The sequence below is a fragment of a genome, unplaced genomic scaffold (genome assembly GCF_019419815.1).
Source record: "Pyrus x bretschneideri cultivar Hongxiangsu unplaced genomic scaffold, Pyrus_bretschneideri_v1 Contig41, whole genome shotgun sequence".
Taxonomy (NCBI): domain Eukaryota; kingdom Viridiplantae; phylum Streptophyta; class Magnoliopsida; order Rosales; family Rosaceae; genus Pyrus; species Pyrus x bretschneideri.
Genome location: NW_025999735.1, coordinates 2,426,554 through 2,452,665, shown reverse-complemented (window position 1 = coordinate 2,452,665; position 26,112 = coordinate 2,426,554). Strand labels below are relative to the sequence as shown.

Below are 26,112 nucleotides of genomic sequence, written 5' to 3'. Positions count from 1 at the left end.
ATGACTTAGCCTCATAATGAGTTAGCAATAATTTGGTTGAAAATTGCCTTTGGCAAGAATCGAATCTAAGATTTCTTACTTACAAGTGAAAAAGAAAACCATTAGACAATAATACTAAGTGGCCGTAGTTGATTTCGAATCAAAGCCAAATAAAAAAATAAAAAAACATGAAAAATATGATTTTCACTTAAAAACACATGCAGCCGATCAGCACATAAAGGTCTATGTGCTTGCAGATTGTTCTCTCTCAGTGGCAATATACGCAAGTGGCCTTTTACCATAGTGGTGGAAAGGTGTTGAACCCTTACATGACGGCGTGGGTTCAAACCATGTCGGTGGCTAATCTAACAAAATCTATCGTTTAACAAAAAAAAAAATGGCAATATTCATCTTTGAATTAAAAATTTTGTTGATTTTTTTTTTTTTTGAACAAAAGGGGTGGGGATGCAACACGAGAACTTTTAGGGGGTCACTTATTCTAGTATTATTCGCCTAAACTTGCTTAATTTTGGAGTTCTGATGGGATCCAATGCATGTGAGTTGATATGATTGGATCCTAAAAATTTGTTAATTTAGATCATTGAATATAACAAAACGTTTACAATTGATCTTTGTGGTTATGTAAAACAAATTTGTTAGTTAGATGATGTCACATGTGGATCTCACATGGCTCATATAATTGGACATGTGAAACCCACATGTGGCCGTATCATCAAACTAACGAAATTTCATACATAAAACTTTTTTTTGTTTTTAAAATAGTACGGAAGTTCTCTACACGAAGTGCTTATCATTTGGTACGTACTTTTGAGGAGGTAACAGGAAATGAACCGAGTGGGTCTTCTTTGGGACCTGAAACAAAATTCTTGTGGAAAGCTTCATGGAGGGCTTGTGTACCAGGAAAAGTTAAAATTTGTGTGTGGCGGAGTTGTATGGATGCATTACCAACAAGGGCGAATCTGTTAAAACGGAGAATCATCACGGAGGCCTCGTGTATGTTTTGTGAAGGTGTGGTGGAAACTACAGAGCACAAACTACGAGATTGCCCGCGGATGGCTAGAATTTGGCTTTCGAGCCCATTGGGTCTTTGTGTGAATGAAGCACGTCAGGTAGGTTGGCGGGATTGGCTTGTTAATTTGTCACATTTTATTCATGAAATGGGTCGCGTTGGTATTAGGCTGGATACAGCTAAATGATTCTATTAGATCTAATGTACTTATTAGATCTAATAAGTACCTTGTGTCAGAATTAAGAAGTTCTATGGCTCGAATCTTTAGTATTCTCTTATTTATTACATGTGTCTACTATTTAGGCAGAATACCGTCACCCATTATTACCAAGAAGCCGAAAGAAACCTTATAAACCTTAGAAATGGAAGAAATGGGGGAAAGTGAGGAAGAAACAGATGTAAAAATAGAAGCAACTTCTTAAACGAAGGGGACTAGACAAGACATGAACAAGAGGGATCCACTGAAGAAGATCCTTCCCTCTTTTCGGACTCACGCAATGGCAAGGGAGAGCTTTGATATGGTTTTGATGCTCATTTGGAGTATTTGGTAGGAACGCAACTCCTTTTATTGGAGTAGAGTCTCACAGCAGCCAATGGATATCCATTGTAGCATTCAAGCTTGGCCGCATAAATACAAAAAATGGCACGGAAAGAAAATGGCAATAAAGCAAGTTACTGCGAAGAGGTGGAAGAAGCCTGAGTTGGGTGGTTGAAATGCAATTTCGATGGGGCGTTGGAGGAAAATGGCGAAACAGGAGGAGTGGGCATGGTGTTCAGAGTTGAAATGGGAGAGTGCATGCCGCATCAGTGGAGTTCGAAGGAGATGCATAGTTGGTTCTTACGGCGCTACAACGGAATACAGAGGATGATACGTGTCCTTTGGGATATTTGGTGAATGATGCTCGACACTTCTTGTGTTCGATTCCCCACACAAGGCTGATTTTTACTAAAAGGGAGGTTAACAAGGTTGCACACAGGTTGATTATATTGGGTTTATTCTTAGATGAACAAATGGTGTGGTTCGAAGAACTTCTTGATGTAATCACTGATCTTACGTTTGAGGATAGCATAACTTTGTAATTTTCTTGGTGTGAGATGCTATTTTTCCTTTTAACCGGATTAAAGTCCATGATAAGGTTTTTTATAGAAATCTCTTAATGCACCTTAAACTTTCATTGTACGCTTATATCATTATCGAATCGATGAATACCTATTTTTTCTCAAAAAAATAATACGGAAGTTAACTGGAAGAACCAATCTTCTACCTTTTTATTCGATTCAAGGATCTAAATTAACGAATTTTTATTTTAAAGACAAAATCTAAAAAGAAAATATCATTCTGTTAAAAGAAAAAAAAAAGAACAAAAAAAAGACTGGTTACTCACCTGCTAAATGTGAAAGGAAAACGAAACACCATAGCGAAAATCCAGTTAGTTTCTTTCTCGTTCGACTCCCACTGGCATTCAGCAATCTCTCGTCGCTTTCTCGAAACCCTAGCTTTTTTGAATTCTCCCTTCCAGTTCGCCCTCTTGACCTCAACCGCAGGCTGCAAATCTCCGAAAATAGTACGGCTTCTCAAACTCCGCACAATTTTGTTACGTATTGATTGTGTGTGTGATGATTTTGGGTTCGTTACTTATTGATGAATGTACAATGGTAGATGTATAATTCCAGTTTTTGCAACGGAATGAGATCCAGAAAAGCACTTCTGTTAACCTTTTGCTTTTGGGCACGCACTGTGAGTGTGTTTGGATAGTTTGATTGATATGTGAATTCAATTGTTTGATATAGTTAGATTAGGCCGAAAGATAATTTAGATTGATCTGGTTTATGTACCTCTTGCTGTACTACTGATTTCTGAATTGAAGCATCCTATATTCTGTAAAGTTTCAATTTTGAATTTTTGAAAGAAATCTAAGGGTTGTGATTACGTTATAGAAACAAAGGGAAAACAATATCGCAATGCGTAACTTTGAAAACCATAAGGTGCCTAGAAAGGAGAAAAAAGGTTTGATCTTTATAATGTTAAATACTTAAGGAATCTTGTTTATTTCCTTTAAGAGTTTAATTCTCGGTGGCTGAGGTTGCTGTTTAGTTTTCGCTGATCGAACTGTTTCTAGAGCCTCGGACTTATTACTGAAGAGCATTATGGCTACTTATAGTTTGCTGTTTAGTTAGCGTTGAACTGCTGTCTGTTGAAGCACAATGGCTACTTGTTGTTTGGTGAATCATTGTGCTTTATAACAAAGACATATTCCATTCAGCAAAGAATGGGTTGATAGATTTTCGAACAAACTTATCGTTTGGATAGCCCTAGGGTCTGGCTGGGCTGCAATGCAGTGTAGTGGTGGTTCTTGGGAATCAATTGGTCGTTGCTTCGTGTCTTGCTTATTCGTAATTATGAAATGATTGGTAGAGCTGCTGCTTATGGAACATGTTGTGGGGGTGGAGCAGAGGAATGCATAAATGACGTAGGAACAATTTTTTATGGTGCATATTCAAGACCCAGCACAATACTTGTAAAAGCAGCCTATTTCACATAATTTATGATGTCTCTGGCCAACTACCTACCATGCATGAAACCTTCTGAACTGAAACCTTCTGGAAGTAGAACTAATAACTCAGATACTCACAAACTTAGACACAGAGAGACATACATGCATGTAGTTTTATAAGGTGCATCCAAAACTTTGTGGAAGGTGACCCGTTATATGGGATAACTGAGATTACCTACAAAATGTAACATTTTTTTTCAATTTAAATACTCACATTTTTATATTTAGGGTTAATAGTAGTAGCAAATTCAGGACATTTTTTTAACAAAGGCATGGACAAAAACGTAAATCTAGAATGAAAGTTGTGACTTAATCTTAATGTTTGTGACCTAAACTAAATGAATACATTAAACTTAAGTGGTCCAAGCTATGAAGCATGGATACGGGTACAGGGACGGCGCTACAATACAATTTGACTTTCAGAGCTCCTAAGAAGGACAAGGGCAAGAATGAAGGCAGAGCAGGTCAAACCCGCTGCGTATTGGAAGTAGCTGTTTCATGATTCGTGAGTCGACGCAAATCGGTGGAGAATCGGAAATGTCGCCGTACCCAGACGTGATTTGTCACCCTGGTGACGAATCAGTGCTTCATATGGTCCAACTGAAAAAAAAAAGTGGCAACTACTGTTTTGTCAACAAAAGAAAGCAACTTAGTATTCAGTCTAAATTTTCTGTGTATTGGTTTGCCTATAAAAGAAACACATTTACTGCTGTACCATTTTCTTTTGTTCTTATTGTATTGGTTTTCCTATATAGAAGATCTTCACTAGCTCAAATTGCTTGCTTGCTTGTTTTATTTTATTTTATGCTTCTTTTCTAAATCCAAACCCCCAGGTGCCAAATGAAGGAGATGTTAGGATGGTAAGTGCTGAAGAAAATGTTATGTTACAAGGGAAGATCAAAAGGAAGAAGAAGAAGCAAGTTACCACTCCTCGTCCTGCATGCTCATGGGTGTATTTTAGGTAACAATCAGTTTCTGTAACTTAAATTCCTTTCGTATTACCGTATGTCTTCTTCTCCACATATTCATTGCAAATGTCGAAACCAACTTTTATAGTCGGGATTTCATCAAGGAATACAGCGCTTCCCATCCTGAATCCTCTGGCCTTAAAGCTGTGAGTCTCGTTCTCTTTACTCTCCAAATGTTTGGCAGCGCCTAATCTACTTTGATAGTGCAATTAAAATATATTTAAAAATCATGACCTTTTATTTCAGGCCACGAAGGCAGCTTCAGATGCATGGAAGTCTATGAGCCTTGATGAGAAAGAAAAATACACAAGGCGTGCTCGTGAAGTGTGGGATAACTACTTGAGTACAGCTCCAACCCGCACCCCTAAGCCAAGAAAACAGGTATCTTTTGTTTTCTTGTGACAGTTGTTTATTTGTTCATTGGACTGGCTGAATCTTTAGCTTTGACAATGCAGGCTAAACTAGTCACAAGATGTTCTCCTGGCCGCTTATTCAATGTGATACAACGTCTTACAAATGAACAGAAGGCTGCAGTGAAAAGCATGGGATTTGGGAGCCTTCTTGACCTCAGATGCCGAACTCTCCGCCGCAGCTTGTGTCTTTGGCTCCTGGAGAGGTTTAACACTACACGACGTAGCTTGGAGATTTGTGGTGAGCGTATTCCTATAACACCTAAAGATGTGGAGCTTGTGATGGGATTAGCAGCTAGTGGGAAGGATGTGGTAAACTCAGGGTCTGATGACTTGATTGCGGATTTGCGGCACAGTTATGATGCTACAAATCATGGTATTTCAGTCAGACTCCTAGAGGAGAGGTTGGCAGAGCCTGAAGCAGGAGAGGAATTTAAGAGATCGTTTGTCCTCTATGCACTGGGCACGCTTTTGTCCCCAACAGCAAGGCTGGATGTTAGCCCTTCATTCCTTCACTTTTTGACAAATATGGATGTTGTCCATCAGTACAATTGGGGAAAATTCTTACTTGACCGGCTAGTTTGCGAGGTATCTCGTTTTCATCAAGGGAAGCAACGTGCAGTGGGTGGCTGTCTTTTGTTTCTCCAGGTAAAATAATCCTAAAATTAAATTCATCTTAGTTATATCTTAGTTATTGGTACAAACCAAACAGTATTTTCTGAAATCTTATGTTTTCTCAGCTCTTTTATTATGAAAGCATCTCTGTTGAGGAGAATGGTGCATTGGCCCCTGCCCTTGTTCCATCCTTATCTTCATGGGGTGAGGACGAGATTACTGAAAGGGAGAAGCGGGAAAGAGAGCTTGGTGGCTATGGATGTGGGGAGGTACATTTACATTTGGAAAGTTTGATACAAAGCCATATATTGGGTTCTCAATGCTTGTTGCTCCTTTGCAGGTGGTGTGTAAGGAGAGGTGTCTTGATCTGGATTCTTGCGAGTTTATGGGCCAATTGGATAGGCCACCACCAGCATGCAGTACAATTAATGGGGTTGAGGATGATACTCTTCTTGAGCATAAGGAGAACAAGGTAATGATGGATGGATTTTGCTTGTTGTCCAACAATGGGGTTGGGCATGATGCTCTCCTTGTTGGGCTTTCTTTTCCTTGGTTTGGTTGGTTGGTTAGCTGTGGTGATCGGTTTCTCCTTTCTCGTGTCTGTCTTTCGGATTTTTTGCATTAGCTGCTCTGGCAGGTAGGGTTTTTTTTTTTGCTATCCCTTTGTTGTTCTTTTGTTCTTGCTTCCTGGGTTTGCCTTGTCCCCGAGTCTCTTAATGAATTCATGTACTTACCAAAAAAAAAAAAAAAACTCTTTCTTCTGTTGTAATTGTTTACCAACATTTCTTCCCTCGACAGATTATGAACCCGCAAAAACTCATACTTGTTTTTGGGACTGCCTCTTAATGAGGTTTCTCATTTTCATTTTGTTGTTGCACCATCTGGTAATTCACTTATTAACTGTACAACAACAACAACAAAGCCTTATCCCCCACTAAGCAGGGTCGGTTGTATGCATCCTAGAATGGCATTGGGCTGGTTTTTGCGCCAAGTCTTCCGTTAGAACGCCACTGCGCTCAATTAATATTCTCTTATTAACGTAGGGAAAGAAAATGACATAAATATTTACAATGTGCTTATGTACTCTGTAAGTTGAAGAGCAGATTGGTGAAATTACTTCAGAGGAGGTAATAAATTCACTGCTTTTTCACTTGTTCCTTGCATATTCCATGTCTTCTCTTGGATATGATGATTTTGTTTGTTTGTCATTTTTAAGCTTTTGTAGTATTTTCCCTTTATGTATTTCAAGTACGTAGTAGTGAACTAGCAGATAACCCTGACTCTGAGAAAAGTAACGAATAACAGATCATCCTGCCATGAAAAGTTTGAGGAAAAGAATCGAAAAAGGAAACAACAATAGAAATAGAAGATTTAAATTTATTTTCTGTCCATTGTCTTGCTCTGTCATTTCCTATAAAGGTGAATCCCTTGATAGAGTTCTCTTCCTAAGGTTAGTGTAAGTGTAACAGGAAACCGTTGTGATATTTGCAATGTTTGGTAATCGAAGCGATAAATTTTGGGTCCTAACCTAATGTGCTTTAAAGAGAGAAGAAAAGACAGAAAAAAAAATATAATGAGACTTCTGTTTACTAGGATGTCATGGTTACACAAGTAAATCGATACGTCAGTAAAAGTTATGTTACCAATTTTGAATCTTTAACTGTTTGTCCCGCATCATCTTGTTGTAAATAATCTTCGTTAATATGTTTATACAGGAAAATATGCTAGTCTTTGTTGGGAATAAGGACATAGTGTGTGGTGACATTGAACTAGTAGTTGAATCAGTCAGAACACCGTGTCGGAACAGAGAGTATGGGTGTGAGGAAATAATGGATTACATGAAGAATATTGACCATGAAGAAACATGCATCTATGCACCATGTCCATGCCCACTTCCAGACTGCAACTTTGTAAGCTCATTTGAACAGTTGTCACTGCATTTCAGCAGTAAGCATTGGGATTCTGGAAGGCGTTTCAGGTACAACACCCCTTTAGCTGTCTCATTGGGGATAAACGAACAATTTCTTGTTCTTCAAGCAGAGGAGGATGGCGCTCTCTTTCTACTCAACAAGGGTACAGAAAGTATTGGAAACACAATCACGATAACTTCAATCAGACCAATTTCTTCAAGGGGAAGGTTTGCGTATGACCTTGTATCAATACATGGAAGCAGTTCTCTCAGATTAAAATCAGTGGCAGAAAACTTTCCGGGTGGGGTGGAAGGATTTCGCTCAATGGACTTTCTTCTGGTTCCATTTCGTTTTCTCACTGCAGCCGGGCAACTGAACCTAGATGTGTGTATACAGAATTCTAGTGAGCTCAGTGTGCATGTCCTTGATTGAGTTATTCGTTGGTGAAAATTGTAGTAAAGGACGTGACAAATAATGTTACCTCAGCTGTCATTATGTCCAAGCTAGGTTTCCTGGAAAGTCATTTTGTAAATAGCGATCTCGAAAGTGACTAAACAGCAGGGAAATGCCGTTCGCCAGCCATATAAGGTATGTGTTGAGAATCCGCGACAGGTGTGACTAGGAGTTGATCTGCCTATAAACTACAGTTAAATTGGAGCTTGCAATTCTCCTGCTTCCTGGAAACCCTCTGCAGAGCATCGTTGTGAAGTTTGATCGGTGACACGTTGATCTGTATATACGATATAATCCAGCACGAAACTGATGAAATACATATGCAGATTAGGATATAGGTTACAGATGCAACTGGGAAATGACGGCGATGCAATTTGTACCATGTAGCACAAATCTTGAGCTTTGTTTCTTGTACAGTAAGTTATGTTTGTCCAAATTTTAGATGAACAAGTTGATCATCGTATCAAGTAGTCACACTTGTAACTTTTAACAGATTACAGAGCTGTAGATTAAATTGTGTAGATGTTTGATCCATTTCTCTGTTGATTTGTTTTGCTCAACAAACATTACTCTATCAGTGCTATTCTCCCTGGAATTGAGAATCAGCAGCCCCCATCCCTCCTCTTCTCTCTGATTCTTAATTCGTCGTAACCTTCCGGCTTGAGTGTTGGGGTTGAAATCTTCTCTGCAACAACAAAATGGTTATGCAGGACTTCTAAGGTTCGCATCGAACTTCCTCTCACGATGAAGTGGGACGGAAATCTACGTGTGGTTCCGGTATCATTGTGTGAGGAAGTCCTATAATGTCAATTTAGTTAAGTAGCTAAGGGCTCGTTCACGTAACTATAATCAAATTTGGAGAAATTGGATTGAGGAGAAATTGAATTGAGCTGGAGCTGAAATGGCAGGAATCAGAATCAAATTCTCGTTGAATAATTTACTAAAATTATCAAAAGTTGGTGTACCAGATCATATAAACTGTTTACTAATTCATATGAATTGAAATTAAAATTAATGTGATTATTAAAATGCCCCTATTCTAGTGATTTATTTCATATGCTAATTGTTATTATTATTATTTTTTTTTGTAAAACTTTATTTTATTAAAAAAAAATTTAATTCTTTTTAGTTTGAATACTTGATTTTTTTTGTTAAGAGAATAAAATTTGGTGTCGGGTTAATGTGAAAGGCAGTCTTGGAATTTTAGAAATAAGTGAGGGTATAATGGGGAGGAAAAATTCATTCTGATTCCCTCAATAATCCGGAATTCAATTCCCATCAAATTGTTAGAAATCCAATTTCTCTAAATTCTAGAGTTGGATCCCAAAATTTGTGTGAGTCACACCACATTTTTGATTCCTCAATATTGAATAAACACCAGAGTATTTCGTAATTAGAATTTGATTCCACTTTTTTTTTTTTATCCCAATTACCCTTCCGTATATGTGCCATAAAAGTACACACAGGAGCTGGGTGGTGCCGATTGAACATCATAGAAAGGAGGATCAGATGATTAATTACTTAATTAGTGGTGTGAGTGTGAGTTGGGAAATCCTGCAAATCCAAGTCCCCCATTGCCATGAAAACTTGCATTATTGCCCATCATAGAAAAAACATTGCCATCAGCTCCAATTGCATTTCCATTTCCATTTCTGTCCACACAAATGTGATCGAATTCAAAATTTTGTCCTTTCACTGCCAATCATATTTGGTTGGTGGTGGTGGTGCTTGTTCTTCTGGGATCTCCGTTGGTGTGAATCAATTGTTGGTTGGAACTTGGAGACTAAAGAAAGTTGGGGTTCCTCAATAAAATTAATTAGTAATATGAGAAATAATTCAACTACTTATAAGCACATACAAAATCTCTCTCTCCCCGATAAAGGATGATACTCTCCACAGTCCACACGGCCCCTCAATTGTGGCCGTTGGGCTTCACATGAGGGACAACCTACTCTGATATTAGAATTCCAACTTTCTTCATGGTACCAGAGTGGGTTTTTAGATATGGGCCTAAATTATTGGGTTCACTTACAAACATGATCAATGTAGCTCCACGTCTGGCCAACTCAAAAGCAGTCCGACGTGAGGGGGCAATGTTGAATAAAGCAAAAGGTCCCATATCGGTCTTCTTACAAAATAAATCACAATTTTTTTATGAAATGATTCCACTTTTAATTGTATTGAGATCATTTGCATAAAAACTTCACACCAATTGATTGAACAAATAATTAAATGGAGACAATATTAATGTTATTAGTGGTGGACCGTAGCCCGTCTCTCTCAAACTTTAACAGAGGCCGAAGCTCTGGATGTTTGCCAGCTCTCACCAACTTCGTAATTGAAGTAGAAAACTCTACATTTCCTATAACTGCGATCTTCTCTTCTTCTGCCTCTATGTTTACACTCTAAACACCTAAATTCACCTCAAAATTCAAAAAGTGAGAAGGGCATTCTGATAAGTACACAAGTAATGTTAATAACTCAAAAAGAATCTGATAAAATGTTTATGCGCCATATGTGAGTAAGACAAATTGGCTAAGGCAGCGTGACCGTTTCTTTGCATTGAAGTTTGAATCCTACTCCTCATAACTTAAATTTATTCAGAATATCACATTGCCACAAACCAAGAAGTTAAAGATTCTAACAAATTTGCACATACCGTACTCCATCACTGCTGGGGCTGACTAAAGGCTTCCTATGTGCGTTTTCCCTCACGTAGTTACTAACAAAAATAGCCTTTTTCTAAACACAAGGGACTAGTCTCAATTGTTAAGAGTATTTTACTTTGCATCTGAGATCTAATATTTGATTGTTTCCCAATCCCCAATATAGTAGTATGATGGTAGGTTGCCTTGGTGGATAGGACTTCTCTTCAAGACATTGTGTTTTAGGTTCAAACATTCCTCATTCTCTTAATTTAAATAAATTAATATAAATTATCTTATCGTTTATGAAAGAAATAAAAAAAAAAAATATTCTTTTACACATTATAAAGTCAGCTGAGATCTAATATGGGGGCTAGGGTTAGTTGGAAAACCATTATACACATTAGAATCCCAAATGCCACCCAAACGAAGTGTTAGAAACCAACCAAGAAAACTGCTAGTTTGCAACAGTCATACAAACAAGGAAAACCACAAATACCAGTAAAAACTAAAATCTATATCAAAAAACAAAAATAAGGGGTAAGTGGCCCTAACCCCATCCGTGACTAATCTAACATCTAATCTAACAAGATATATCATTTGACGAAAAAAAAAAAAAAAAACAAAAAAGCAAGGGCATGTTCAAGATATATAGAACCTTGGATCTTTCCAAGGAGTTTTTTAGCTGTCTGCTTACATCCTTCACAGTTAATGTATATATCCAAGTACATATTATTTCTGGATCTAAAAAAATTGAGCCTAAGGATTAAATGATTCGGATCATTGAAATTTGATTCAACGGTTACAAATAGGAGGCCCCTCTAAAAGTTGTAATAATTGTAGCCGTTTGATCAAATTTCAACGGTCCGGATCATTTAATCCTTAAGCTTAGTTTTTTTAGATCCGAAGATGATCTGTACTCTATATATCCATCCTTGTCAAAACGGATGGGGTACATAAAAAAGTGAGTGCTGAGTCCATGACCATTTTGGTCTGTTCATATTCAGTCATTCACTTAACTGGAAGAAGTATTTGAAAAAAAAAAAAAAAAAAAAGAACTCAAAAACAAGGAAGAAGAAAAACTCAAACCGAATGTCATGTTACATTGATCAAAACAAGAAGAAGAAAAACTCAAACCATTAGTCTTATTCCATTGATCAAAACAAGAAGAAGAAAAAAATTATAAATTGACAAGGCAACTACATCTTCTTAAATACCGAAACATTCTAACATAAATTACACCAAAATTCTAATTTTTCCAACAATTTTGGTTTAAAAGTCTGAAAAATATAATACTTGAGAAAAATTTACCGCTGAATTATTTTTTATCTACTAAAGTGGTGTTTATCAGTTTCATGATTATCAGTGCCATTGAAAGAATTATGAGGTAAAAAGCTTAAAGATGCATAAAGTACCAAGCAAGTACTTGGTTCGTGCCCTCCTCTTGTTTTTTTTTTCCTAAACCTCCACGGTATGAAGTAAATTTAATTAAAAACGAAAAAAAAAGTTACAAAAGGGTATTTCTTCATTATGATGAGTGAACCCCCAGTGCATATAATAGTTGGATGCATCAAATTAAAACCCTTTTTATTAAATAGTAGAATATTATGAAAAGAAGGCAATAATTCATTCCCACTTTCATCCTAATCGAGTGCATAAAACTTTACTGGGGCCAAAAGAGAGTGGAGAATATATAGAACACATTTCAGTTGGCCTAAAGCATTTGGATATAGGAAATTCCGGCCCCTCAGAATTCAAAAATATTAATTTCAGTCCTGATGTTGTTATCAATTGTAAAAATTAATGCATGATTTTTGAGAATTATTAACTCTATTTTTTATTAGAAGTTTGTCATTTCCTCAGTTTTTATTAGAAGTTTGTCATTTCCCGAATATAATGAGTTTCACCTTCTGTTTTATCCACTTTAGGTCAAAGAAATTCCCCGATATACTGGCACAGAAAAGAAAACAAGAAGAAGGAGAAAAGTGGGCAAAAGAGAAAGTCAAATATGTAAACTTATTAGTTAGGTTTAGGATCCCAAGGACATGATTACTACTTAGTGGTGCTTATTATAATGCCAGTTTGATTGGTAAAGCAGGATCATGACATTGACTCCCCTCCCTAACAGTAATGCTTTATGGAACACTTTGTTCAAAGCCAACGGATTCAAATCACTGATCACTCGTTTAAATTTCTTCGGCCTTTATTGGCAAATTTCATTGGTTTACTATCGTAAGATCAAAGATTCAGATCTTTTTCTTTTAAACAATTCGAATCTTTAAATCCATCGACGTCCGACACAGAAATCTGGAAAACGTCTCGATTCCGCTAACAGAAGCTTCAGTTCTTTTGTTCTAATCTTCGTTTAAAATAGTGAAAAGGTTTATTGTAAACAAATGGTGGTGCTCTTATAATCATTCTCCTTTGCATTTGAATAAAACATATTGGAATGCTGTCTCCATTGTCTATTATTTTAATCATACTTAGCGGCGCGCGGTGTGCAACAAAGATAAGCCAAACACCATGATATGAGTAATGCTAGGGAAACTCAATTTGAAGGCTAAATTTTCCAAACTAAAAAATATAGAAATTGATGATTGATTTATTAGTTAAGTGTTGATGGATTTGCTCATTTCTATTGGTGGCACATCATTTAGTTTGCAATTTTAGTCTTTAAATTTAGTTTTCCTAGCATTACTCTCATGATATATATATCTGTTTGACCCCCACGCATGTTTCTTCTACACATATTTCTAAATTTAGTCTCCCTAACATTACTTCCACGCATGTCAAGATTTTAGACCGATGGGCTAGTGGCCAACTCATAACTATAATAATATTGCGTCCTAACTTGCACCCATATCACCTGCACAATAAGATATATATGAGAGTTTAGAAATCGAACTCTTTAAATTTGTTGTCATGTGGCCTAGCTCAATAATATTATGTTATGGGGAGAAAAACTTACATATGACATAACATTTTTAGACCAGAATACCACAACAGCAGTGAATCGATACCATATAAGTCATTCTCAAAAGAGGATCACGGAAATTAATATCCAAAATTTTATAGCTATAAAATGATTATAATAACCACCCTACCATAGTATAACAACAATGATGTCACTCCATTCGTGTAAAAGCCTAAACTTAGGGATATGTCGTTGGAAAATGGACACTGTGAGGCGCATTAATTATTAAGCCAAGCAAACACTTTTTGTTGTTTTGATTAAAGGATACCAAAATTTTTTACGAAATTTGCAAATAAGATGATTTATTGTTAATAAAAAATAAACACGTTAATCAATGTTTAAGTAATAATTTAATTATTAACAACAACATCATTTGGTTTGCAAATTTTATTTAAAAATTTAATCTTCATAGTATTATCCTTTTATTAAGGGGTGTGCTATTCACACATCCTATTTTACTTCTCACACACCGCTTGATAATTTCTGTCCGTTGATTTTTTTTAATTCATCTGATCCGACGGCCGAAAATTAAAAAGGTATGTGGATACCACACCCCTTGATTAAAGCATCTTATTCGATATGTCACGAAGAATTTTGTTTATTTTAACATATTGCTTTGTATTGTTCCTGTGTGCGTCTGTATATAATTGAAGACATCATTGTAACATTATTAGAAAGTTATCAAAATTTGAGACAAGTAGGTGACTTACTATTGTTGAAAGAAGATGGATAGATAAGTTAACTCATTTTTTATCTAGTGATATGTCTCTGTTCTTAGTAGATTTTTCAAGTTCAAATCCCCTGAGAGGATATATATATAAATGTCAAGTTAATTTGTCTTCTTAAGAGTGGTGAAATGGGTTAAGCCTCACAATGGACTAATAATAATGTGGTTCAAATTCGTTTTCGCGAGAATCAAATCTAAGACCTGTCACTTACAAATAAAGAGGAATACCACTAAATTGTAGTATTAAGTTGTTATATGTGTATATAGTTTCACTATAAAGAAATATAGCATGAGATGAAACAATCATTAGAGACAAAATGTTTTAACTTTCTTGACACATACCACCTAGCTAGTTTCTTTCATGCTACTTTCTTTACCTGGTTTATAATCTTCTATGTTTCAAGGGGCATATGATTTGAGCACGTGGATTTTTATGCTTTTGACTTTGCCTCGTCATACGTTTTTGTCACTCTAACATGTTTCACATAACTAATTCCAAACAAGTAGGGTTAATTACTTCAATTATCTCATTGTTCATTGTCCTATCATACTATCTCATTGTTCATTGTCCTATCATACTATCTCATTGTTCATTGTCCTATCATATTACTTTGAACCATTACACTGAGTCTCATTCTCGTAGATTCTATGATTTAAGAAAATTATAGTCATCCACTGTTCGGATCAAAGGCAGAGAAAAAATACAACAACAAAAATTAATGACCATCTACTGTTAAATTAAAATCGAACAGCCAGTGATACAATTTTCTTAGACCATAGAGTACGAGAACGAGAGTGCCATCAAATCAAACTAGCGTTCTTTGGCACATGTTATGTAGCATAAGCCATGCGAAAGTGCATATGATTTTAAGTATATTTACGTACACCATCAATTTTTAAAACCATTCATCATCATTTTTTTTTAACCATCTTGTCCGTGCCCTACGTACATAAGGCAAATGTGTTTTGATTATTTTGACATCATGATGGCTGACTAAATATTTCAATGATGGAGTTTCAAACTTGAGTGTAAAGGTGAATTCACATTATTTTAGTTAACTTGATTAAATTCAGATCTGCGTGTTTATTGGTTGTTATAGGTAGCCGGTCCCATAAGATGTTGAAGCGAGTGCATGATTAATGAACTAACTCAAATCAAATCAAAGCATAGTGCATAATTAATGAACTAACTTATCTCAATTACACACCTCCCTTAAGGAACAGGGATTCTCCAACCATCAAGCAGTACGTTGCCTAATTAAAAAGAAAGACTTCAGCTTTCATGCAGGAAATAACTGTTACCGCTACATTACGGAACAAGCATTGACATTATCATCACTGAAGAGGGTGACCATGTTCTCCTCAGGTGCATTTATAGACGCCGGAAAAGCTTGAACCACATTCCGGACATAGCCTTTTGGTGCCCGCCAGTCGTATACTCCAGAGGCGTAGGGATAGCGTACTAGATGTTGATCAATGTAGGGCCAAAACTCAGCTCTCTTCTTGCCTGTGCTTTTTACTCGCTTCAACACCTTGTTCGGTTCTACATACCCGCTCACTATCACCCGGCTTTGTTTCCGGTTCACCTCCACAGATTTTACACCTAATTTAGACACCGGTATACACAGCAAAAAACAGTTACTCATTGATCATGTATTAGTCATGACTAAACAAATATACAATATATACTTCCGTGAATAATAAAAGAAAAAGTTTTTTTTAATATGTTGGTTTACATATTCTAAGAGTGGTACGTAAGTCAATAAAAACATAGCACTTCTCCACCTTCCTTTAAAATCCAAGTCTTTATGAAAAGAAGGAACTATGCTGTTATGCAAGAGACCAACCTGCTGTGTGTTTTCTTGTTTTCTCTTACTATTAATTTCTTTCAGTTAATTAGTTAATTAACGTGCTCAGTTTCACCATTATTTTAGAGGCTATCAGCCATCGATTTATATATAAGAACCGATGTAATGAAGTTTCAAATATAGAGTATGGTTAGAGTAGAAAACTTGTAGAGTTGGAATATTATTATGAAGTTATATCATTTAAAATCACATTTTAGGGTTTGAAGTTAGAGTATCGTACGAGATGCTTTTAGAAAGTTAAACCTAAAAGATGGTTGGTTTTTTCTTTAAAATGTTGTTGTATCCAGTTCTTGTGGTTGGTTTTCTGAATATGCCAGAGAACTGCAACTGCAACTGTAGAACCAAAGCTTGAGAGAGAGAGAGAGAGAGAGAGAGAGGAGAGAGAGAGAGAGGAATACCTTTCATAGAGGTAACAGCATGCTTGACTCTTCTTTCACAGCCATCACAGTCCATTTTGACTTTGATCTCAACTGTCTGAGATAAATCAAAAACAAGAGAAAGCCATCTTAATTAAATACTTTTAGTTAAGAGTTAATCCAAACAAAAAAACTAGCTTATAATTAACCCACAATAAACGCAGATTAAGTAGTCTAATTAAGCCTCTAAAAAGTAGTGATCAGGGGCTAATTGGTTGGTGATGAAGATAATTATCAATGATGAGTACTGACTGAGTAGTACCTGCATTGCTTTACGCTTGCTTCTTGTGCTGGTGACTGTGCAAAAGTTTGAAAGATAATCAAGAGCACCCATTTTAATTGCTTCTCCTTAATTGGAGAGAGAGAGAGAGAGAGAGAGATGATTGATAAGGTGAGAGTTGGTATCTATATACTACTTTGTTCGGGTGTTATGTATGAAACATTTCTGCTTAAAAGTGCTTTGGCCGAAAGCACTTTTTGTTAGATATGAACATCAACATTTTTAATAAAACCGAATGGATCACTTTGGAAGTGCGCGTGGAGCCGCTTCTTGATAGACTAGTTAGTAGTTATATATTGAGGGAGTACTAATTTTTATAGAGGATATCCACACACCCCATTTTATTTCTCACACACCTTTTGAATTTTCGGCAGTCAGATAGGATGAATTGAAAAAGATCAATGAACAGAAATTATCAAGGGATGTATGAGAAGTAAAATAGGATGTGTGGATAGCACATTCCTTTTTATAACTCATGTAACACTTTGTTAGACTCAAAGTACTTACTGTATTCTAAAATAAAAAACTCTTTTTTCTTTTCTGATCAGGTGAGAAGGATCCGAACTTTAAATATCTTTCAATATTATGAATAAAAATACTAATGAACCAATTATTCGTTCGTTAGTTTCGAAACGCTCTCAAACCCTAAGAGAGCTTCATTTTAGATTTGACGAGCCTAACCTAAGGAGATGAGCAGGAAAAAGCAGTATCTAGCGAATATAAAGTCAAATTGTATAACATAGAGTGAAATGAAATGCCAAAAGCATAATTGAGAGTTTTAACGAAAAGCTCACGATACTGTTCATTTTAACGAAAAATCACATTTTTACACTAAAAGATCAATCTTGGTACTATTCATTTTACCCTTTATTTTGTCCTTATCATTAAAACTCAAAGTTTTCAAGCTTTTTTCATTAGTTTTTCTAAAATTTTATGAGAGGTCAACAATGCTTTTGAATGTAGATATGAGTTTAGTCAAGTTGACTAGAAGAAGATAAAAACTAATCGAGTAATTTGGGTCAATTCAATTGTGTATTCTTCTCTCCTGAGTCATGACGAACGTTGTTAAAGCATTATTCCACACCAGAAGTGGCTTTGTTCGAAGGAGACCACTTCGAACTCTATCAAATATATCACCGAGTTTAGCAAGAAATTCATTAAGTACTTTTAGTTGAAAAACATAATACCAAACGGAAGAACATGTCATTTATGAAACTACGAATATTATTGATGGAAAACAAATAAATAAAGAATGTTAAGACGGCTACAAACTGAATACTACATCTTGACTAACTTGTTCTCAACTAAATATCAAAGCATCATATTTATAATAAACTACTCCAACCCCTAATAAGTAAGACAAGGAAAACCTAATTCTAATAGGTCAGGCCCAAAACCCAAACGATAAAATTAACCCAAGTATAAATATTTTCCAACACTTTTTTCTTGTCAAGGAAAATTCATTTATAACTGCAAAGATAACAAACTAAAGGCCCAAAAACAGATAAACATAAACAAGCAAAAAAGAGGCCAACCTAACAAACCCACAAGAGCTCAACCAAATAGCTAAAGCCGCCCCCCCCCCCCCCCCCCCCCCCCCCCCGGGGGCACAAAAAAAAGGACAAAATCGAGAAATCTGCTGCTACTACCTCTGTCGGAACAGTGCATCTTGACCTGCACAAATCCACGCCCACAACTGACCATCGCCTTGCCAAACTCATCATCCAACCCCAAATAGTTCCCTGACCACAACCACAAAGTAAAGATGACCAACAACGATGAAATGAGACGACTCTTAAGAAAAAGAAGCCTAAGGAAAACCATGAGCAACACTGCCAGAAACGATAGGCAATAAAGAGAAGGTGGTGGTGTTGAGAACACCGGAGTTGGTTGAAGCACTAGAACTCTATGCACAATCCCCACGGAAAGTATGACTAAAGATCACGTCTTAGATGAACGAGGAGGAGAGATGCCAATGAGGTAAGAAGAGGAGAACAAATTGAGATGGAGAGCAGCATAAAAGGGGCAATGAGGACACAAAGAAAGAAAGGGGAGATCGGCCACCAACCCCAGCCGAAGCTAGAGTCGACACCACTAGATTTGATCAGGATCAAAAACACCCACACAACCATGGGAAATACTCTCACAAGCATAGAGAAGGTCTCTCACAGTTAGGCCTTATATTTTCCAACACTTTTAAATATCGTAACATTGACAAAACTTATGCGAGAAAGTTGGAGCAATGGTCTCTAAATTTTGGCTCAATTAGAGCTTTTGTCTCTGAACTAACCGTGAGTGCTGGTTCCTGAACTTGTTATAATGTAGAGCAATAATCCTTTTGGCTAACTCTATAAGAACTTCCATCCAAAATAAAGGGTTTAAAGGGGCAGAAAAAAAAAAAAAAAAAAAAAAAAAGGGTGGAAGTTGAATAGAGATAGCTAAAAGGATCATTGCTCCACATTATTACAAGTTGAGGGGACCTATATTCATAAAATTTTAGTTCAGGAACCAAAGTTCCAATTGATCTAAAATTGAAGGATCATTGCTTCAATTATCTCAATTCATGCAAAGGACTTCAATCGGAATTTTTCGAAAGTACTTGCACCTGAATTATTCAGTATGGAGCGGTATCAAAACATTGACTGTGGCTTTGCATTAAATTTATTATTTATTTAGAAAAAGAACCCGGAATAATGGCTTCTAATGGATTATGGAATAATCTATCCAAAATTACAGGAGGAGAAAAGGAGGAGCTGTGCAGGGAAGGGAAGGAAACAGCTCCACCATTCACTGCTCCACTCAAGACCCAGCCCAGCAACTGCAGCCGACGCCCTCGCAGTGGCAGAAAACTCGGTGCTGCATGTCAGTGACAAATGATGGCGTTTGGGTTTCTGCCATCGGTTGGGCGGCCGGCAACGAGTATGGCACTTGAATTATGCGACCAAATGTAATTGATAGTGTTGTTTTCTATTAGTATTATCTTTTGGAGGTTATTTTCACACCTTTCTTAGCTTCTCACAGACTTCTCTTTCTTGTAGCTGTTGAATTGAATGAATCAAACAGAAACAACATACACGATTGTATCAATTCCCGTTATGTTTATCATTTGATAGAAAGAAAATTACCAACATTTTGATACGAACCAATGGAAATAATGTTCTACTTGTCCATATTTTGATTTCACTAAATCATATTGGTATCTTTGTACCCTAAGAGATCAATACAGGAAGATTTCCAATAAATATTACATGTATTTCCAATAAAATTAATTAAAAGAATGGGGGATGCTACTCAACAAAATTGCTCACCCCTTTAAACTAACTAGAATTACCGTTTACATTGGAAGCATGGTATATCTTCAGTTTTTGACCACGCAAACCATTCCAGAAGGCAGCTGCACTTATTGCCTTCTTACCCGGAATCTGAACCTCCAATACCTAAATACATTGTCAAACGCATACATTCAGTTGGAGAATTGACGGACCAAATGTATCATCCTAAACATACCTTTTCCAATATGTATTTAGATTGAAGACAGTAAAATTAAATTAGCCTCGCCAAATGAGGTGTTAGTGCGCGTCAGCATTTAATTTGTTAGAAAGAAAGAGAGGGACAAAGTGTGTGTAGCTTTGAAAAAAATTTAGATTTGGTAAGTAAATATGAGGAGCATAACAATACGGTCAGTTGGATGGTTGATCACATACTTGAATGTTGAGGGGGGAGGACTTAAAGGGGGTATTGGGATAGAAGTTGTTTGATCACAATTTTGGCCAATGACTTGCAGAAATAAAAGACAACAAATTTATAGCTCACAGAGGAATAATGATAGGAAATGAAAAGGCATGAGCTCTGCGTTATAACTGCTAAGCTAGCAGTAGCAGCAAGACTAGACAATAACAGAAGCTGACAGAGATAGAACGTACCTCAAGGGCTGTGCCCCGTCCACAGGGAAATACTAATGCAGGCTTTATAAAGGTGATTTCATCCGCTTGGTTGACCTGAACATTTCTCTGGCTGCAGACTTTAGTTGTCATAATTTTGAATTCCATGATATTCTCTTGACCAGTTTTGTTGTCAATAATTACAACTTTAGCTCGAGTTCCAGGCCACCCTGCAAATGCACGAACCTGTAGGGGTTGTGAGTCATGACTCCGTAATCCATTATGAGGCAAAAGAAGAGAGCATACCTTATTATGTAGAACTGAAGCCTCCTGATCAAAGGACAGCCACGATTCTTCCGGAGCAATCTATGCAAAACACAAATGAACTCAAAATTAAAATCAAAGGCAACCCTAGAAAACATATCTGGTCCCCATTGTGTCGTAGCATAGAAGTCACTTCAACTGCAAGGTTTACCTTGGGAGCTAAGGTAGCTTTAGAGTCATCCTGGGGACATGCTTTCACCTTAGCTGACCCATCAAATATAGAAGGAAGCTCATTGATCAATAGTTTAGATCCTGCACAGTAAAACAGTAGGTTACATCAGTGAAGTGTAGTTGAACCAAAGCTGCACTAAATTGGTAAATATGGCTGCAATGGCGTAGATCCGACTCAAACCAATTCGCACAGGTGACTGCTCACGGAATATGTACAGGATAATGACACATGAGAAAACAATATATGCCAAGGACTAAACACCATGTTTCAGGAAGACTTAAGGAAATGTATAATGCATAATGTCAAATAAGATTCTCGGCGGGATAGCTTAGTAATTTATATTCTGCCACTGAATTCTAAGCATCAATAGATTAGACTGCAGTATTAAGCTAAAGTATAAGTAAGTTATAAACTATAATTAGCAAAACTGAAATTAAAACTATAGAACATATCAGAAAAAAGGGGGAGTAAAAGGAACAAAGCACACCTTCATTAAATAGTAGTGCAAGTAGATCCGGTGCCTGCATGAGAACTAGAATAAACATTATTAAAAAAAAAAAAAAAAATTGCTTTGAAAGTGGCAGCAACCCTGAAACTAGGCTCAATAGGGAAGAAGAAAGTAGTCTTGAACTAGGCTTTAATACACCTAAAAGTTTCATATTTCCCCAAAATATACACTCAATTTATGGCCGCAAAAAATCTCCCTAACCCAAAGAAAAGTTTCCAATGTACTCTCACCGTTACTTTTGAAGTTTGCAACTATGCGTGTGCATGGGTGTGCATCCACTCATATTGCACTCACTAAGCTTAACCTTTTTCCTCCCTATTTGGTGGGGAAGTGCTATTAACTTGTAGGCCCCAAGATACACATGTACATACAAACCATCCCATCCCATGGATCTTGCACCTCAAGGATGTCAGATACTACTTGATCCAGACAAATCGTTACTGACTCGAACCCAGAAATAACACAGCTCAGATGAACATCAAAACATCAACATTGTTACGCATGAAGATCAACTTTTTTTGCCCTTCTTTTTTACGAGGAATGTAGTTTACTTGTGGGTACATAGATATATAGAACGTGTACATAAACCATTGTGTATTAAAAATCTGGTACATTTTTTATTTCTTTGATAGGAGAAGATGTTGTACCTAAGGCATGTTAATTGCTAACTTACTACTTCATCGGTCCTGACAAATGATTACCGACTTTGACCCAAAAATAATACAGATGAGATGGATCCTAAAACTTTTGCATCCATAACTTCACTAGATAAGCATCATTCATACCTTAATTTGATCATCAATTTCCATTCTTTCACAGGCAATGACAGGCCCGGCATCCAGTGCACGAACAGTGAACGCTAAGGATACTCCTGTTTCATTAACACCATCCTAATTCAAACAAGAAAATGCAGAACTTCTTATTCAGATATAATAAATGTGACTATATAACACATGCAAAAACTTATAGCCTAAGAGATAGGGAACATCAAAGCCTAAAAACCTGCAAGGCTCTTTGAACAGGTGCAGCTCCACGATACAATGGAAGCAAACTTGGGTGTATATTGACCGTACCTGAGAAAATTGTCACTTTGGATTGAGAAATAATGCTACCAGCTGATTAGGTTTGAACATAGCAATCTCAACTTTAGAAATTCATTTATGCTCACTAAAGATATGCAACTCGCCAGTTCACATTGTGAATAAAAGATGCCGTATCAAAGTAAAAACAAGCATGGTGGAATTAAAGCATACACTGCAGTAAATAATCATGAACCATCTATTATGATCTTCAGACCACCAATTGCCTCGAAAAGGTTTAAAATGAATGCAGAAAAAAAAAATCTTGATCTGCTAACCAAATTATTAGGAACAAAGTTCATCTGCCAACCTTCCTCCCCCTCAAAGGTTAACTTAAATTTCCCAGGTACAGATACTGAATAATCTAATAAGTGTGCAATATCCCTTAAAAGGCAAGCTCTAAGAGCCAAGAAACATTTCGAGTTCAATTACTAGTCTCATGCCTCCATATCACTGATTTACCCTTGGTACATGACTACTAGCTGGACAGGGCGTCTCATATTTGAAGCATTGAGAGGATTACCCAAATTGAAGGAATCGGAATGACCAACTCTCATCAATCGTCTGGATTGCAATGAGAATAAGGTTGGTTTCTGTTAAGATGTTTTTCATTTCTCCTTAATTCTTTCTATTCTAAATAAACGTTGGAATGGGGACAAATGGCAACAATTCCCCATTCCAAGTAACCGTGCTGAGATTATACCCATCTGATTCCAAAGTCAAATGCAGAAAAGTGCATGGAAAATTAATATGCAGCAGAGAACAAGAATTCACTTTTGTCAGGGAAATTCATTCGACTAACCCAATGTTGGGATATTGAGAAACTTGGTAGGTAAAATGTTCCCATAAGCAGCAGTTATGCAAAGTTGTGGCTGCAAAGCTCTTAAGTCGGACAAAAACACATCCTGCACGAACATTAATAAAAATGAACCCTCTTCGTCTAAATTCACTCCTAACACTATCAAAATCTTTGAAAGACAATAATCTAATGAACACTAAGAATATATGGAAACCTATTTTAATCATATAGAGCAATAAGAAGCAGTATTGGGTTGTTTCTAATGCACATGACCTTCGGCATAAGAAAACCTAAAATGCAGCTCTAAAGAAGGTGTAGCACCCAATATCGGAGATTTCTAAGGATAACTCCATGGTGCTCATAAGCACATCTCTAGTCACTACATGGATTACTCGTAAGGAATAAATAGAGAAATCATTTCCTACAAAAAGATGATAGAATTACCTCTCCAGCCCGTTCAGGTGTGAAAATAAGGTTTGAAGGGAAGCCTCTGTCAAGAGCATGCTGTGCTAAAGGAGAAGGCATCAACTTTTTCCCCCTAGACTTTCTGGATGGGGGCTGAGTAACAATAGCTGCAACCTAAATGAGAGCAAATTATTCATTCATAATCCAAGCAATTACTCTGTATTGTTACACTATATCAATAGCGAAAGTATGCATCACCATTTTTCCTGGCCTATGTCAGTCCCTACTATCTTCCCGAAAAAAAAAAAAAAGAGTAAATATGAAAACAAGTTTGACATAAAACCGATATGAAATATTAGTAAGCTCATATGCAACAAGCCTAGGTTCAACAAGTTTGGCATAAACTAATCCAATTGAACCTTTAAGATGCCTTATGATGCCGCAACACAAGAGAAGGCAATGACCGAAACACAACACAACCAGCTAAATGATAAGTCTACTGACTGCCTAAATTCCACAACACCAGAAATTAACCCCCATTCACAATTCAATCCGGCACGAACGCGACATAATGTGCTTAAAAGACATGTCACAACACTAAATTATGTAACCCAATAAACCAAGCTTAAAAACAATCAAATTGTGGAATTCTAATGGCATCATAAAGTGAAGAAAACCCAAAATTAAAAATTGAAAAAAAATAAAAAATAAAGAAGAAGAAGCCAGAAAAGAAAACCCATTTGAGGTAAAGTTGATAGCATGGAGAAGGGCATCCATTGAATACCTCAAAGATTGAGTCTGCGGCTGTGGATGCATTGAGAAGGGCATCCAGAACAGTTGCTGACACCTTCAAAACCAGTAGACATTTCATCACCTCATAAACACAAATGTGTGTGTGTGTGTGTGTGTGTGTATAGAGAGAGAGAGAGAGAGAGAGAGAGAGAGAGAGAGAGAAGGCAGCACCTGAGGAGAGCCTAAGAAGACGAGGGGCTTCTTGTTGGAAGCGAAGCATAAAGTAGAAGAAGAAGAAGATGAAGAAGAAGTTGCGGCACTGAAGCACCAGAAGCGACGAAACACCAGCGACGAATTCATGCTCACAATTTCACTTGCCTCCTCGTACAAACCTACCAACTGAGAACGCTTTGGGACTATATCTACTACTGCTTATCCGCTTCTTGCAATTCTACTTCGGCTTATTTTCTTTTGTGCCCTCAATCTCGGGCCCGATTCTCTCCCCTCCTCTTTCTCACCCCTCCTGTGCCCTCCCTTCATCCACAGCCGTCCACAACATCTACAAGTCGATCAAAACACAAGATTGTGCCACGTAAGAAACAAATGAGGCGCTGAAATAAGATAGTCAACAAAGGCGCCATCAACCACCGTGCTGCCGAGGCCCAATACGATGAGGTGGAGCCAGTGGAACCTCTTCTGCATGTGGGAGCCGAAGCGAGCTCGGACGGCGCTCATTTCGTCGTCGGAGACGGAATTGGCCTGGCGACCGAGGCGGGACGGTATGTGAGCTATGGATCGGATGTAGGCCTCGAGGCTTGAGAAAGAGGACAATAAGCTATTTCGACACTGGCTGGATTGATTGCAGCCATGGCATTAGTGATGGAGGCAAATGTTGGAGACGACGGGGGGAGAGAAGTAGAGGGGAATGTAATTGGGGTTGTAGGACGTTGCATAGCTCTTACCCATTGGACCTGGTTTGAATGGTCTCTATTATAAGGAGGGAGATGGGAGGGAGAGAATTCGAGTCTTATCAAGCTACATTTTAATGTTCTCTTTTTTTATCAAACGTTATTTTACTTATAAGAGACCATCTACAGGAAATAGATTGAATTAGGTCACATAATAGCGATATTTAACGCATAATACATTTGTGTTATCTTAAAACTCTATTTTATTTAAGTTAAAATTTAGATCTCTGATTTAAGGAGAGTTTTGGTAACTCTTATGTTATTTACTTAATTTGATGTAGAAATAGGTTGAGGGATTTGTCTAAATACAAGTGTGCCACTATTAGGCACTAGAAAGTGAATGATTTGCTCCTTAAAGAAAAGTAACACTGACTTCCAATCAAGTAATTGTGCTCCAATGAATGAATTAACTTA

At 37.0% G+C, this 26,112-nt stretch overlaps 3 protein-coding genes across 5 annotated transcripts; 1 reads left to right on the top strand and 2 right to left on the bottom strand.

The window, feature by feature from the left end:
* Positions 1-2,352: 2,352 nt before the first annotated feature.
* Positions 2,353-8,464, top strand: LOC103961030. 3 transcript variants are annotated; one of them, XR_007251637.1, is made up of 9 exons: positions 2,655-2,747; positions 4,398-4,525; positions 4,621-4,678; positions 4,779-4,913; positions 4,988-5,590; positions 5,683-5,826; positions 5,898-6,029; positions 6,601-6,684; positions 7,273-7,410. XR_007251637.1 is itself a non-coding variant. In XM_048566464.1 (8 exons), exons 2-8 carry the CDS (start codon positions 4,422-4,424, stop codon positions 7,897-7,899), a joined length of 1,803 nt encoding a protein of 600 aa, XP_048422421.1. In that variant the 5' UTR covers positions 2,353-2,574; positions 4,398-4,421; the 3' UTR covers positions 7,900-8,464. The 3 variants fall into 3 exon arrangements, 2 of the variants coding, with proteins under 2 accessions (XP_048422421.1, XP_048422420.1); XM_048566464.1 differs by lacking the exons at positions 2,655-2,747; positions 6,601-6,684 and adding an exon at positions 2,353-2,574 and having other exon boundaries at positions 7,273-8,464; XM_048566463.1 differs by lacking the exon at positions 6,601-6,684 and having other exon boundaries at positions 7,273-8,464.
* Positions 8,465-15,445: 6,981 nt separating this feature from the next.
* On the bottom strand, positions 15,446-16,953 carry LOC103961029 (heavy metal-associated isoprenylated plant protein 21-like). Its single transcript, XM_009373535.3, has 3 exons — positions 16,813-16,953; positions 16,533-16,608; positions 15,446-15,869 (listed from the first exon to the last, which is right to left on the bottom strand). Exons 1-3 carry the CDS (start codon positions 16,882-16,884, stop codon positions 15,571-15,573), a joined length of 447 nt encoding a protein of 148 aa, XP_009371810.2. The 5' UTR covers positions 16,885-16,953; the 3' UTR covers positions 15,446-15,570.
* A 3,023-nt stretch (positions 16,954-19,976) lies between these two features.
* LOC103961028 (methionyl-tRNA formyltransferase) lies at positions 19,977-25,749 on the bottom strand. The gene is made up of 11 exons (XM_009373534.2): positions 24,962-25,749; positions 24,783-24,845; positions 24,038-24,172; positions 23,597-23,699; positions 22,718-22,788; positions 22,501-22,605; positions 21,695-21,728; positions 21,187-21,287; positions 21,018-21,077; positions 20,754-20,957; positions 19,977-20,267 (listed from the first exon to the last, which is right to left on the bottom strand). Exons 1-11 carry the CDS (start codon positions 25,088-25,090, stop codon positions 20,148-20,150), a joined length of 1,125 nt encoding a protein of 374 aa, XP_009371809.2. The 5' UTR covers positions 25,091-25,749; the 3' UTR covers positions 19,977-20,147.
* Between the last annotated feature and the right edge of the window lie 363 nt (positions 25,750-26,112).